The sequence below is a fragment of the Malurus melanocephalus genome, unplaced genomic scaffold, assembly GCF_030028575.1.
Source record: "Malurus melanocephalus ecotype Western Australia unplaced genomic scaffold, MMel_1.1 scaffold_1330, whole genome shotgun sequence".
Lineage (NCBI taxonomy): Eukaryota > Metazoa > Chordata > Aves > Passeriformes > Maluridae > Malurus > Malurus melanocephalus.
Genome location: NW_026624562.1, coordinates 6,589 through 20,722, shown reverse-complemented (window position 1 = coordinate 20,722; position 14,134 = coordinate 6,589). Strand labels below are relative to the sequence as shown.

The 14,134-nt window shown below is 40.8% G+C and overlaps 1 protein-coding gene across 2 annotated transcripts in view; it reads left to right on the top strand.

Moving 5' to 3' along the window:
- Window positions 1-6,836, top strand: part of LOC130586827 (3'-5' RNA helicase YTHDC2-like) — a 29,020-nt gene extending 22,184 nt beyond the window's left edge. Inside the window, exons 25-30 of one of the 2 annotated variants that reach the window (XM_057387735.1) lie at window positions 1,135-1,424; window positions 1,803-1,980; window positions 2,893-3,096; window positions 4,969-5,151; window positions 6,338-6,442; window positions 6,593-6,836. In XM_057387735.1, coding sequence (XP_057243718.1) covers window positions 1,135-1,424; window positions 1,803-1,980; window positions 2,893-3,096; window positions 4,969-5,151; window positions 6,338-6,415 — 933 coding nt within the window. In that variant the 3' untranslated portion in view covers window positions 6,416-6,442; window positions 6,593-6,836. Of the gene's footprint in view, window positions 1-1,134; window positions 1,425-1,802; window positions 1,981-2,892; window positions 3,097-4,667; window positions 4,841-4,968; window positions 5,152-6,337; window positions 6,443-6,592 lie in introns of those variants that run through there. The other variant, XR_008966724.1, reaches the window with a different exon arrangement.
- Window positions 6,837-14,134: the final 7,298 nt, after the last annotated feature.

Below are 14,134 nucleotides of genomic sequence, written 5' to 3'. Positions count from 1 at the left end.
TTTGTCCAGATTGTGGACAGTCAATTGTGTGAATTCACAAATTCAGCATCCAAGTTGTAGGGCTTCCTATGTATTGTAACAACCCGTAACTCTCAAATCTTACACCTATGAGCAAAAAGGAGCAAAAAATCAGTTACCTAGCCAACTGTGAGAGTGCTTATCTTTCTTCCTCTATCATGGTGCTGCTGTCCCACATATCACACTGGGAAGCATGAAAGCCRCAGCAGTCAGCTACTGTTGGATCTGCTTGAGAAGCACTTTAGGTAATCTGATATATTATAATTTCCAGATTGGCATTTTGATCCATTTTCTTAAGTTAACAGATTCTAAAGAAACTGCCAGACAAAAGAAAACGGCTGCAGGAAAGAGCAAGCTSCACATGGTAGTGGCTACATAATGGCCCCTCTGCTCTTTGTGGCCCTTGTATTGCCTGTTTTAAAAAAGAGCATATCTATGTATAGGTATTTTTATTTATTTATGTGATGCTCCCAGCACACAAGGCCTTACTTAGGTTGAGTTGCATTAGCCAAAATTTGAGCGGGAGAGAACAGTTACGGTGGCATATTGTCTATTTCCTTCTCTGAGAGGATGACTATAGAGTTTATTGACTGAAATGGAGTACCTGAAACTGGAACTGCTGAAAGAAAATTGCTGTCAGGTTTTRGAAAAAGAAGAAAAAAGCCCCAACTTTTGAAGATAGAAATCTTCAGGTTATTGAGAAGCTGTGGCTGTGTTAGAAGGTAGAGTAACCAGAGGTCTTTTCATCGAGTAYGGCTAAAGACCCCATAAATACAGACTGAATTGGCAGGAAGGGCATTAGACATGAAAAGACTGCTTTTTCAAAAGAAGATAAACTTTTAAAATGAAAAAATTAAATATCCGATGTGTTTACAGTAGAATTTTAAGTTTCGTGGAGAGCTGCATGAAATGTTTTAGAAATCACCTTGTACCTGAGGAAAGAAAAGATAGCTGCTTAATTTAAACTTGAGGTTTTCTCCCCCTCTGCAAGACCTTAGTCTTGCATTTCAGTTTGCCAGAATGCCAACTGCTGCCTGATAGGAAAGACCTTAAGGTACCCTTTGCCTCACTGAKCTAATTTTTATTAGTTGTTAACAGAACTGAAATTCATTACAGGCTGCTGGTTTGCTGTTGCAACTCAGACAAAAGTGGCATAGCTTATTTCTGCGTCGTATGCGATCTCCTTCTAAATCTTGGTCTCAAGTTGAGGAAGGAATTGTAAGGGCAGTTGTGGCTGTTTTAACTGCTGAAGAACAGTCTGCAGGTTTGCAGCAGCCTTCAGGAATTGGTCAGAGACCAAGACCTGTGCCTTCTGAAGATCTTCGTTTAGCATCTACGTGGAGGTCAACTAACCCCAGAAGAGACACAGCAGAAACGGAATTCTCAGACTTCTCTAATGCTGAAAAGTAAGCTGTTGAGATCTTCCAGACACTTCAGGTTGTGATTTATTTGCCTATAAAAGCATCACTTGACTTTCTGCTGGTATTAAGAAGAAAAAAAACAATATAAATACAGCTGAAGGGTTTGRTACTCTCCTAGGCTGTGTTGTAGTTGTGTGGCAGCTGTTTGGGAGACCAGTCAGAAATACTGTCCTTGGGAGTAGCAGAAGAGGTTTAACCATAACATTCAGAAAGGATGCATGCTTTTTTTTTATTTAATGTTAAGTATGTTTTAGAATTAGTATAATATGTGTGGTTATCCAGTAGGCTGATATGTAGATGCATATTGTTCTSTGACTTCCTGCAAAACTCATGGTCTGTTGTGTATCTGCCTTCACTTTTTAGAGGTCTGATGAAGTCTACACATTCTACACTTCACCAGCCAAGGAAGTACAAACGAAAAAACATTTTGCACTCCAAACAAACCTCAGATGACAGGTCAGATCAATCATCGCTGAAATCTGCAGACAGCAGTAGCTTTCCTAGCCCCTGTGCTAGTCCRTCTTCTCCAATATCTGGAAAGGTAGAGTTCCCATAGCCATACTACCCGGCTCTCCAAAATTAATTGAACATCTTACTGATACCTTTCAGCAACCATCAGATATTATATTGATAAATTAAGAACCTTAGATTTTCATTAACTACCACATATTAATTCTTTCTGCACTGAAAATATAGCATAAATATCCCTGTTATACTAGTTTAATACAATCAAAATATTCTTTGCAGACTTCTGAAGTAAAGCTATTCAAAGTGGAAAAAAACCTCAATTTTGTGGATTTTGGTTTTCTTGGTTTTTTTTTTTTTTTTGAAACTTGGTATAATAAAAAGTTACAGTGTATGCAGTACGTGCATTTCTGAGGTCTGGATTCTGTCTTCCTCTGTTTCTGTAATAGCATACATTGGTACTGATTCCCATAAGTTTTGTGTTATCTGCTACATTATGACTACCTGGCAGATTTTTTACAATTACTTTAATAAAGCGTACTTTTTTAGTGAGGTTATTTTCATAATTCTACCTGTGTTTTTTAAATTCAGCCAGTGTTACAGAGAGGAAATTTTTTTCCTGAAAATGGAGATGCAAGTAGTGTGCTGCAGGCTGCAGTCTAGGGTGATTAATTTTGTCTCATCTGTAGGTGTCTCAGACTTCAAGGATTTTTAATTGATCACTAGACTATTTAGGCCTATTCTGTTATAATTGTTTGCTGCCATTCATAAATGAATTTATAATTCTGAAAAGGACTTACTAATATAACATAGATGTAAAATATACTTTAAAATACAGACACAATCAGCTGATAGTGTGTTCCTTATGTAATCTTGGAGAGGAGAGGAAGAGTTCAGTGAAGGGATTTCTGTCTTCATATGTGTAAAACTTCAGAATTAAAGCCTGGTTTATTTTACTGCATTTATTAATTTAATTTAATTTTTTCAGAGTTCCCARTTACCTTCACCAAGACAAAATATGCCAGTTCGGTACTTTATAATGAAAAGTAACAACTTGCAGAACATCGCTATTTCTCAGCAGAAGGGTATATGGTCCACTACACCAAGTAACGAACAAAAACTGAATGGAGCCTTTTTGGAGAGCAGCATGGTTTACTTAATATTTTCTGTTCAAGGATCTGGACACTTCCAGGTGAGTCCTTAGCTGATACCAACTGCTGGTGGTGGTTGATTGTTTAGGAGAGTGCAGCAAATGGGTGTGTACAGTATGGAAGGTTTTGCTTATGACTTCTGAACTTCTAATAAGCAGAGTATTGTGCCAATTYCTCTGGGTTATGAGGAAGGAATACCTTATTCTCCAGAATAGTCCCTGTTAATGAACTCAGTTTGTCCCTCTAAGCATAAAACTAAATTGCCTCCAAACATAATGAGTTCAGAATAATGTTTCTACCCTACGTAATTACTTTAAAACAGTAACAATGGAACAAACAAAAAAAATCCATACACAGCAGGGGATTGCTGCTATTTTCTCTGCATGCCTAAGTGAATTATGTAAGTGAACGAGAAGRTAACATCAAGTTGCAGCTTTCTAAAGCCAGGAAACTCATAGGTGGCTTTAATACAACTTTTAATTAGAACTGTTTTGCTGGAACTATAGTTTCTCAGAGTTAGGAAAGTGGAAAGTCATGGTCATGATTCTTTCAGAACTGTTTTGACTTCACATTTTGTAAGGTATTTGTCAACAATTTGCTGACAAATTCGTGACCAGTTTCAAGACTTGACCTGCTAGTGCAAAGTTCCAAGTTAGCTGTGTTGTAGAGCCTTCTAAAGTCAATTGTTCCAAGTAAAGAAAGTTCAATTTACCTCTTTATATATTAGAAACTATTCATAAAAGTCAGCTGAACTTAAAATTTAATGAACAAGYCCACATGCGGAGGTCTTGGTGGTACCACTGAAGGATTGTGGGGAATGATGCATATATACACAATGATTTAGCAAATGGAGATGCCATATTGGAAAGTAATTTTCAGCATGCCAGTTGAATCTGAAAATGGGGTGTTCTAGCAGTGCTCTTAGATAAGAAAATTATGAGGGGAAGACATACTGAAGTCAGGATGTAGGTGGATTATGTTCCCTTGCTATTCCAGTTTTGACAAAGCACTGGACCTTCATGGGAATGGGAGATTAACATTGCTGATAATATTCTCTTGTCTTGGGTGTCTCTTTAYGTTCCACCTTTGTTTTTCCTCTGTTCCTTTTATTAATTTTCCTTGATTTTCATTGAAGGCTTGAGCTGTCTAGGGCTGCGTGACTTAAACACACTTACTAGTGTGCTAGTAACTTTAGTCAGTGCACTGCATCTCTTGGATTCCTAAGTTATAACTGGAGTAAATTTGCCTAAACAGTTGTGCGTGGCCTGGGTTTATTTTTGGTTGTTTTTTTGTATGTGTGTATGTTTAAAGGGTGTCCTTAAGTAACTTAGATGCAATTTTGGATGTGTGGTTTCTTTAATTTTCTTTCTGAATACTTATCTTGTTGGAATTTCTTTCACCTTCGTTGAAGAAGGAGCTTTAAGCAACTTTGGCTTCTTTCTTTGGAGAACAATGACACATTTTTAATTGTATGTGAAAGTTTGTTAACAGAGAGGGAACAAGGGAAAGAAGGAATGGGTTTTTGCAAGAATTCTGTACAGGTAGCAAGGAATAACTAATGAACATAGAACATTTGTCTTGATACCTTGCACTTTAAATGTTTTTACAACAGCTTTTCAACCTCTGATACAAAGCTTAAAAAAAGCCTTGARTGGTAATTGTGAGAGATGAATTGAAAGACATAATTTGCGGTCAAATTCTAGAAGGTATATTTGAAGTGGAAAAAGCAAATAATACTTCTAACTTTCTAGGTGTAAATATTTTAGAAGATGCAACTTCGTGTGGGTGAGTGTTTGAATCACTTTGAAACTAATTTGAAAGTTTCATATTAAGTCCACTCATTTATTTAATTCCAGTATAAATAGATATGCTCTCATCATGTCTGCTCTTTCATATTTTCATTTTTCTTCCAGGGTTTTGCTAGAATGGGTTCTGCAATAGGGTCTGAGAAAAGTCAGGACTGGGGATCTTCTGGATTTGGAGGTGTATTTAAGGTGGAGTGGATCCGAAAAGAAAGCATTCCTTTTCAGTTTGCACACCATTTGCTCAACCCTTGGAATGACAATAAGAAAGTACAAATAAGCAGAGATGGCCAGGTAATTATTCTCTTCTAAATTCTTTACTTGATAGAGCTATGTTTTGTTTATTAGCTTGTTCAGCCTTGAGCTCAATTGTGCTCATGTATTTGTTAACACAAATCACAGTTCCTCGGTGYGCATTTTACCTTCTGCTAATATAGAATTACTGTTGAAGTAGTGGATTTTTTAAAATCAAACCAGTTTCTTGCTTGATGCTTATTTTAAAAACCTCAACATTTAAAGCTGGATTATTCCAAAATGTGGTTTTGTTGCTTAAAAAAAAAAAATCCAGTGGTTTGTTTTCTGTTTGCTTAGGATGTGTTCCCTGACATCAGATAGTCTGTAATACCAAAATAACTGTTCATAATTAGAGGTTTGCATTTTCCATAAAGCCTGAAAAGAATCTTGATATTTGAGGTAGAATAAAGGTAAGTACTATTCCTCAATTCATTAAAGCTAAATGTAACTACAAAAAGCCAGAAAAGAATTCGGACAAGAATTTTCTGTGGCRGTTTCTGCATTCTCAGTGCCCTCTCAAAACATCTCCTTGATTCTAGATTCTAGAGAGAAACTTTTTCTAGTGTCTTCTCATTGCTTCCCCCAAACCTCTCCARTTGTAAGACTGAGGAAAGGAGCATACTGTAAGTATAAGGAAAGGAGCATAGCACACATTGAAGTTGACAATGCTTCTCTCCTAAGTGGCTCTTAAGACATGAAGAATCTCAACAATATCAAAAAGAAATTATTTATATTAAGGTCCGTGATTCTGCCAAGAGCCACTTCATTGCCTGTGACCTGCCTTTCTGAGTTCTCCACCACACTTAATAGACTTAAACGTGAAAGATGTGGAGAACAAGGATCTTCAGTTAATAAGGAAGTGACCTGTGGAAGGCAGGAATTACATGGTGCACCTGTTTTTATGGTGGTGTATTCTTTGGGAATTCTTTTGTGAGAACTGACATCTTGCTTGAATGAAAAAACGCCAACAACCTGTAGGCTAATGTTGTGTATGGAAATTTTTTATCTCCTGTGGGCCTTTGTAGTAGGAATAGTGCTAATATATGTCACAATAGCAAATGGAATGAACTCTTTSAGAAATACTGGAAGCATGCACCAGCAACCTGTTCTAAGGATTTTGTGATAGTTTCTATATGTACAATAGCAGCATTGCTAATAACTTTTCTAATTTCCTGATCATTTCCAGGAGCTGGAACCACAGGTTGGAGAGCAGTTGCTGCAGCTTTGGGACCATATTCCTTTGGAAGGGAAAAAACCCAACTGATTAAGCATGTCAGACAATGTGATAGAGGTAGTCATTATTTCATGTATTGCTTTCTGGTTTTATGATAGAGGAAAAAGAGTCAACRTACACTGTATCTTTATGGTACTGTGATTTGTAGCTTGTGGAAGAGCAGGTGCACCAAGGACTAAATATTCTCTTCCTTTTTATTTTTTCTAGCTGACATTGTTGAAACATCAGCTCTAACCATTAGAACCAGCAGCATGACTACAATACAAAGATGAGGAAGAAGGTGGTGCAACAATCTAATTACTGAAGCTGTTAGTCATAATGTGCAGCTAGCAGTGGTAAAAAAGAGGGAATTATGTTTGTTTCAGTGTTTCCTTGTTGTAACAAATGTCAATAAGGTTATCCACAAACTTGTTTTTGACTGGATTATTTTTTCTACTGTAGTGTGCAGGTATTTAAAGTTCAAACCTAAGTTTAAAGCAATGGACCACATGTAAGTTGTTTATGGTTTAAAATACCTCAGCACACAGTTTACATTTAAAGCATTTTCAACCCAGTGAATGTGTAAAAGAAACCAGTTTCATGTTAATTGATCATTCTTGCAGTTTTAATAAAATAAATTAATTGAGAGTAGAYGTCTCCAAATGTGTTGGGAGATTACATAAGTGTTTATCGAACTTCTGTATGCACAATGCAAGAGAGAAGGATATATTCATACAAACAATTAGCTGGAGAATGCTGATTTTTGAATTTTAATTTAAATACAGAAGGGAAATGAACATGAGACTTCAAGTGTGGAATGGTGTTTCCAGYTTCAATTTTTTTTTGCTTTTAAAAATACTCACACTTTGACAAGCTGAAACAGTCTTTCAGAGGCCTGTGGCCAAATGGTACTCTAATAGTTCACTAACTTGAGCATTGTTAAGAGATTTTTACTTCTTTTATAAAAAATAAAAAATAATAACCAGTTCAACTTCCTTCATCTTTCAATGTCGTCTTCATGTTTTCTTTCTAAGCCTCGTCTTTTAAGTTCTTTTCTTTTTCTGTACTGTTGTTGTTTTGGTTTATTGGGCTTTTCCTTAGTCATTAGCACACTGTAATGTAAGGCTGTTGCAAATTCAGTTTGCTTGCTGTCAGCACTGTGTGCTCATTCTTAGGTTAAACTGAGAGCTTTTTCTGCCTCTGAGCTTCTACTTAGTGTCGTGTGTCTTCTCAGGATGTTCTCACAGTTTGGTCTATCCCATGTGTTCATCTAGCACAGCATTGCTAGAAACTTAAGTTAGACCTAAAACACGCTACTGCAGGACCTGATGAAGTCAATAAAAGAGTTGCCAAGGATATGAATGCCTGTGAAGGAGAAGGAGACGAAAACCTTATCTAAAGATTTAAAAGAAAAGGAACCTTCAGGCATTAAGAAACAAACAAAAAAAAATTTTAAAATATATGCATGTTTTCATTTTCAGTCTAGAACTGAAGACTCATTTGCACCAAGTAGCATGGCTTAAAATCCTTTGTCTCCTTTCTCTTGGGAGACATTTATTACTAGTTTACCACTCTATTTATATAAAAATAGTCAAGATAAATTACAAGAATCCTGTACTTGGACAACAACCAAATTTTTGTCATATTGCTACTTCTCTGCCAATCAAGATACAGTTCTTTTATAAAGAAAAGCCATGTGTGGCAGATGCTGCTTGAATCCATGTTCTGGTTGAGACAGCAGACAGGTGGAAAGTTAAAGTTAGTTTTTAGCTGCACTGCAACCATACTCTCTCACAATCAGTTGTAGGAAAACTGGCTCTCTTAGTGGGAGTGTGTTCTGCCTTTTTTAAAATAGAGTCATGGGCTTATTTAGGTTGGAAAAGACTTTTAAGTTCACTGAATCCAACTCTTAGCCTGACCCTGTCAAGKGTGGCAAAATAGCCACTTAATTATCAAGTGAGAGTTAGTTGCTGAGGATGCTGGAAGTGGAAAATGGGGAGTATGTAATGTGAATGAAGAATGAACAAGAGAACCACCAGATCAAGAAAAGAAAAATAAAACGTTTATTTAGTAGAAAATGCCAACATAGCAGGCTAAAAACCAAGAAAATAATTAATTGGATGTGTGCTAAATGTCTGTAGGAAAATATATTAGCCTAGTTAGGTACCTGACTTGCTATTCCACACTCAATTTTTCAATAATTACTAAGTATATAAAATCTTAATTAGTTTTTAATGTAAGTAAGATTGGGGAAGTTATTTGTAATTAATTTATTGAAAAAAAATAAATAGGAAATCAAGCAAGCCCGTTTTCTGACACTAAAAAGAAATGTTTCTGAACTTCGCACAGATGAATGTAGGTTATTTCTCTAGTCCTGTAGTTTTGCTAGGACCACTTGTAACTTCTTCATTATTTTGTTTCACGCTTGAACTATATTTAATGTATGCCATACCTTACATACATACATACATACATAGATACATGATGGTTGTGCCTTTTGTGGAATTATTGGAAGTTTTGTTTTTCAACTGTAGAATGTTCTCATCAGTGCTGAAAGCTCAGAAAGGTTCAGCCTTTCTCTGTTACCAGACCTTTAGGATGGATGTGTTCATAAAGTAGACAGTTTCTAGTGTTCAGGCCTTTCTCTGCAGGTTGAGAAAATGATTAGTACATGACGAAGKGAAATGACAGCTGAACATCTACTTTGGGGACTCTTGATTTGCCCTCTTACCCCATTGCTTCTGAAAACTCATAACCCTGACCTCCATGAGTCATTTTGCCACTTCCTTGGTAACACAATCAGTTCTGGCCTTTGATGAGCATTCAGTATCACACCAACTCTCACTGTCATCTCTGAGAGCAGAAGCAGTTTGGCTATCCGAACATTTCCTGTTTTTAAAAGGGAAGTTGAATAATGAGCCTTACCGTTAGGGAAAACCAGAAAGTGACATGTGCAGAACAGTAATTAAGAAAAGCCATGTTAGGTGTTGGATAAAAGGGAGCTGTTTCTGACTAGCATGTCAGAAGCCTTCTCATTCACTGAATAGGGGTGGGAGAGAAATAGCGGCTTATCATATGGAGAAAATTTCTTGGCATTTATTTTGAAAATGGCTGTGCTGTTACAGTCATTGTGTGAAGATTACTATGATTTGTCTTCATCTCTTTTTGAATAACTTGTGATTTTTATCTGGATCTGACAACAGGAATATGCCCCTGAAATGGTGACAGAGTATGGTAACTCTTTTCCSTTATGAATTCGCTGCATCAGCTGTACTATTGAAACGGAAGGAAAAAATTGGTATGCTTTTTACAAACATGAGCTTTGTACACTTTAAACCAGGAGACTGAGCTTGAATTGAGCATGTAGTTTGGTTGTAGTCACATCCTCCCATGACTGCAACTCTTTCTCTCCACAAGGTCGAGGTGGTCATTGCTGTTAATATGTCATTTGGAAGAATCCTGATTACAAGGACCCTAGGAAGTAAACTTATTTCTTTGTAAGAGTAGAAGCTGGAATGCATATTTTTCTCCCTAGATCTGAAGCTGAAGGGAAGGAGAAGTTTTGTGTGTTTAAGTGTTTAGCTTCTGAGTGTTCCCATGGCACAAGGTGCTCTTGACATTAACTGGATTTTGTGGATTTAGTGCCTTTCTCTATCCTTTAGCTTTTTTTTTTTTTTTTTTTTTTTTTTTTTTTTTTTTTTTTTTTTTTTTTTTTTTTTTTTTTTTTTTTTCAATAGTCTTTGTGCTGTTAAATAACCTGTATAAAGCATTGTGTAATGAAACAATAGATGAAAGCTTTTGTATTGATCTTGCCTGAAGTGGCTCTGCAGCAAATGGTTCTGCAGTCTCCTGGAGTATTCCCAGTGGCCTTTGGGGCAACTGGGATGTATCTATGTACTGTTTAAGGGAACCATAAAAGTTTGGGTTTGGTTCACATCTACTGGTGGAGAGAAGGTCTGAGTGACAGAAGTGGAACAAAATGGTATCTCTGAATTYGGAAGATCATAAGGATCCCCTTGCTTTTGTTTCAGATGAGGGTAAGTACAGCATGGAGTGAAGATCCAAATCCAGACTGGAGAAATGCTGAGTTTCACAGTGGTTCATGCTTGGTGTCTTCATTAAAATAGATATCTCTGTCTTTCCTTAATTTACCTGTAATTTGGGAATCCTGCTGCAGCTGGGCTTTTGTACTCTGCAGGGGAATCTTGTTTGGCTGGATTGCCAAATATTGACAAGATAATTAGTGTCCAGAAAGGGTGAATGTGGCTCATGCACTGCTTCTGGAGGTGCTAAAACTAGAGTTAAAAATCAGCTGTCTAAACTTTGGTGGTGATCCCAGGCCTAAATGGAATGTAATGTGAGAAGTGGCCTATTGTGGCAGGAAAAACAAGTAGACCTTCTTAGAGAAGTGTGGTGAAAGCTTAGAGAATATCTGCTAAAAGTTCATCCGGTTTTTATCAGTCTAGAAAAGGGTGCGTATGCCAGATGCAATTGGGGAGTAATGTCGGGGAGCTAGTCCAGATAATCAGGTTCTGATTGTTTCTTGTGAGCATTGTTTTGTGTGATACAGCTCCTGTACTTGATGTAGGTTTCCTGGGATGTGCAGCAGGCTACCTGGATGCGTGCTCAGCACGTGAGAAGGCTCTGTCTGGGAGATGACGCTCAGATCCTTGTTCTCAGGGCCTGGCACATGTCTAGTGCCGATRTTCTTAGTCATATGCAGCAATGACAGTTCTGGATCCTGCTCTTCCAGGGGAGCTGCCATAGGCAGGCTGTGTGCCTGGTCCTGCTGGGCGGCTGGCTGCTGACTGGGCCTCTGGGTGCCAGCATAGTTCATGTGGGACACTGGTACAGAAATAGGGCTCCTGTACACTGTGTGTGTGTCATATGGTGTAGTATGACACAGTGCAGCCCGCACCAAGCTCTGAGAGCATGTGGCTGTGCCCTGCTCACCACAGTCACCCAGAGAGTTGGGGYTCACCTTGTCCTTTGGCATCTCTGTGGTCCTCGGCTGCAGGACTGGTTCAGGAGATTTCCGATAATGACAGGAGGAAAACTTGAAACAACTTTTATCTGGGCRTCTGCAGTGAAGCCACCCCCCTTGTGAATCCCTTCTTAAGGGGAAGGAACCACCCAAGAGTCATAAATGCTCATGATGAAAAGGAACGACAAAGGTCACAGAGTCTGCATGAAACACACCAAGTTTTATTAGCAACTTACACACTTGGTGTGGAATTTGCTATGTTAGTTCCTAGCCTGCCTATACACACATGGGAGAAGGTTTGGGAGAAAGGGCTGTGGTGAAAGGGAAGGGAGAAAAGATGAATTAGAGAAAGGGAGGGACAGAGAAAGAAAAAGAAAAAATGGAGAGAGAAAAGAAATCAGCAGTCCTGGTTCCAGCGTTGATCCAGCTGATGGGGTCTCATTCGTGGTTCCAGCACTCATCCAGATGATGGGATGTCATTCCTTGTTCCACCATCCATCCACATGATGGGATGTCATTCCTTGTTCCACCCTCCATCCAGATCATCGATGGGATGTCATTCCTTGTTCCACCATCCATCCACATGATGGGATGTCATTCCTTGTTCCACCCTCCATCCAGATCATCGATGGGATGTCATTCCTTGTTCCACCATCCATCCACATGATGGGATGTCATTCCTTGTTCCACCCTCCATCCAGATCATGGATGGGATGTCATTCCTTGTTCCACCATCCATCCACATGATGGGATGTCAGTTCTTGTTCCGCCATCCATCCAGATGATGGGATGCCAGTTCTTGTTCCACCATCCATCCAGATCATGGATGGGATGTCATTCCTTGTTCCACCATCCATCCAGATGATGGGATGTCAGTCCTTGTTCCACAATCCATCCAGCTGATGGGATGCCTTTCCTTGTTCCATCATTGATGCAGATGATGGGACTAGATCAGGCATGTTTGCCCCCCAGAAGTGATGTCCTACCTGCGCATGGCCCCCTTGTCCGGTCACAGCTCCTTCTTTCTCATGTCCTATTACCACCAGCAATGCTTGGTTCCTCCTAGTAGCCCTTGTGTGTTTTTATCAAGACGCCTTGGCTGACTCCACAGCTGTGCTGCTGTCGGTGTTTGAGACACATCCACTGGCCTYYTGCCTCCAGGGATTCTCCACTTGTATTGCTCCTGTGGGATGCTGAGCAGGCTCGGGGCCAGGCAGTGTCTCTGGCGCCTGACCTGGTGCTGGCAGTGGGGCCCTAATCCTCAGGCTGTCCCCCCATGCAAGCACAGCCTGCTTGGAGCCCAGAGTGCCTGCCTGAAGCGCGAGGGTTGCTGCCTGCAGGCAGCTTGTGTCCCACTGAGGCCACGGGCTTCTGGCCAGCTGGGCAAAGGGCAGAGTGGGCCGGAAGGGCTGTGCGGGGCAGCTGCCCGGCTCTCTACCCGTGTGTCTGTCGCCTGCTCACTAAAGGCAGGAGAAGGAAGCTGCCTTTGCCTCCTCTTGTGCTTTGGGAATGAGAGGGGCACAGTGCTCCTCTTCCTCAGGAGCTCTGGCCCTGGCAGCCCCTGCAGGCTCCGAGCTTGTGGGACCAGCCAAGGCAGGAGACCCCTGTGCAGGTCAGRGMTGGCCTCTGCTCCTGCCCCTGGGCCGAAACTGCTGAGAGAGTTGGGCACCTCCAGAGGAGAAGAGTGAGGGTCCCACTCATTCACTGGGCCCAAGAACTCATCCCAGATATCCCAGGTGACATAATTTAACCCTTGGGACAGCTCTGTGTCACTGCTGTCTTCTCCTTGCGAAGGCTCTTGGCCTTTTCTGCTTGGGACAGCTCTTCATCTGTAGTATTCCCTTTGTGATGGCTCTTGAGGTCTCTTGTCTTCCGCTTCAGACATCCTGTTGTCTCCGATTTCATTCCCTTGGGGGTTTGTTGTTTTCCCCCTATTTCAACTCCTTAGCCAAGGCCCCGCACTGGTTTGGGAAATTCGCTTCCTGCCAGTCTAGCACCCCATGATGACTGGGTATTTTCCCCAGCTACTGGAGAACCGGGCTGGCTTCACAGAGCAGGGCCCCTCTGTGCTSTGCACTGGCCGGGTRCCCCATGTYAAGCTCCTGYRCAGGCTCCCTCTGGGACAYGGTGCTSAGATACTCACCAAGATTTGCAGGAAGGGGCAGAGATGTGCTGGGGAGGTTTGCCCTCATTTGGACACAGAACATCGCTGAGTCCTTCTCTGCTGCTTGCCCCTGGCACCATGTCCCTGAGAGCCTGTCCATGGGAGCTGCCACAGGCAGGCCCTGTGACCGGCCCTGCTGGGCTGCTGGCCTCTGGATGGGCCTYTGRATCCCAGTGGAGACCCTGCCATGGACTYGTACAGGGATACAACTCCTGTACCTGTGAGTCTCCCGGGTGCACATCAAGTTACCTGGGTGCTGGTGTTCAGCACCTGACAGGCTCTGTCTGGGAGATCAGATCACTCAGGTCATTCTCATTTTTGTCGGGGCCTGGCAGAGGAGTACTGCTGAGGTTTTCTTCCATATGCGGCAATGGCAGTAATGGGTCCTGGTTGCCCGTGGCAGCTGCCACRGGCAGGYTGTGTGCCCGGTCCTGCTGGACTGCTGGACTCTGGATCCTCGTGGTGAACCCGCCATGGCCTTGTAGAGMAATACAACTCCTGTACTTCATGTGGGTCTCCTGGGACATGCAGCAAACTACCTGGGTGCTGGTGTTCAGCTCATGAGAAATCTCTGTCTGGGAGATCACTCGATCCTACTTATTTTTGTCAGGGCCAAGCAGAG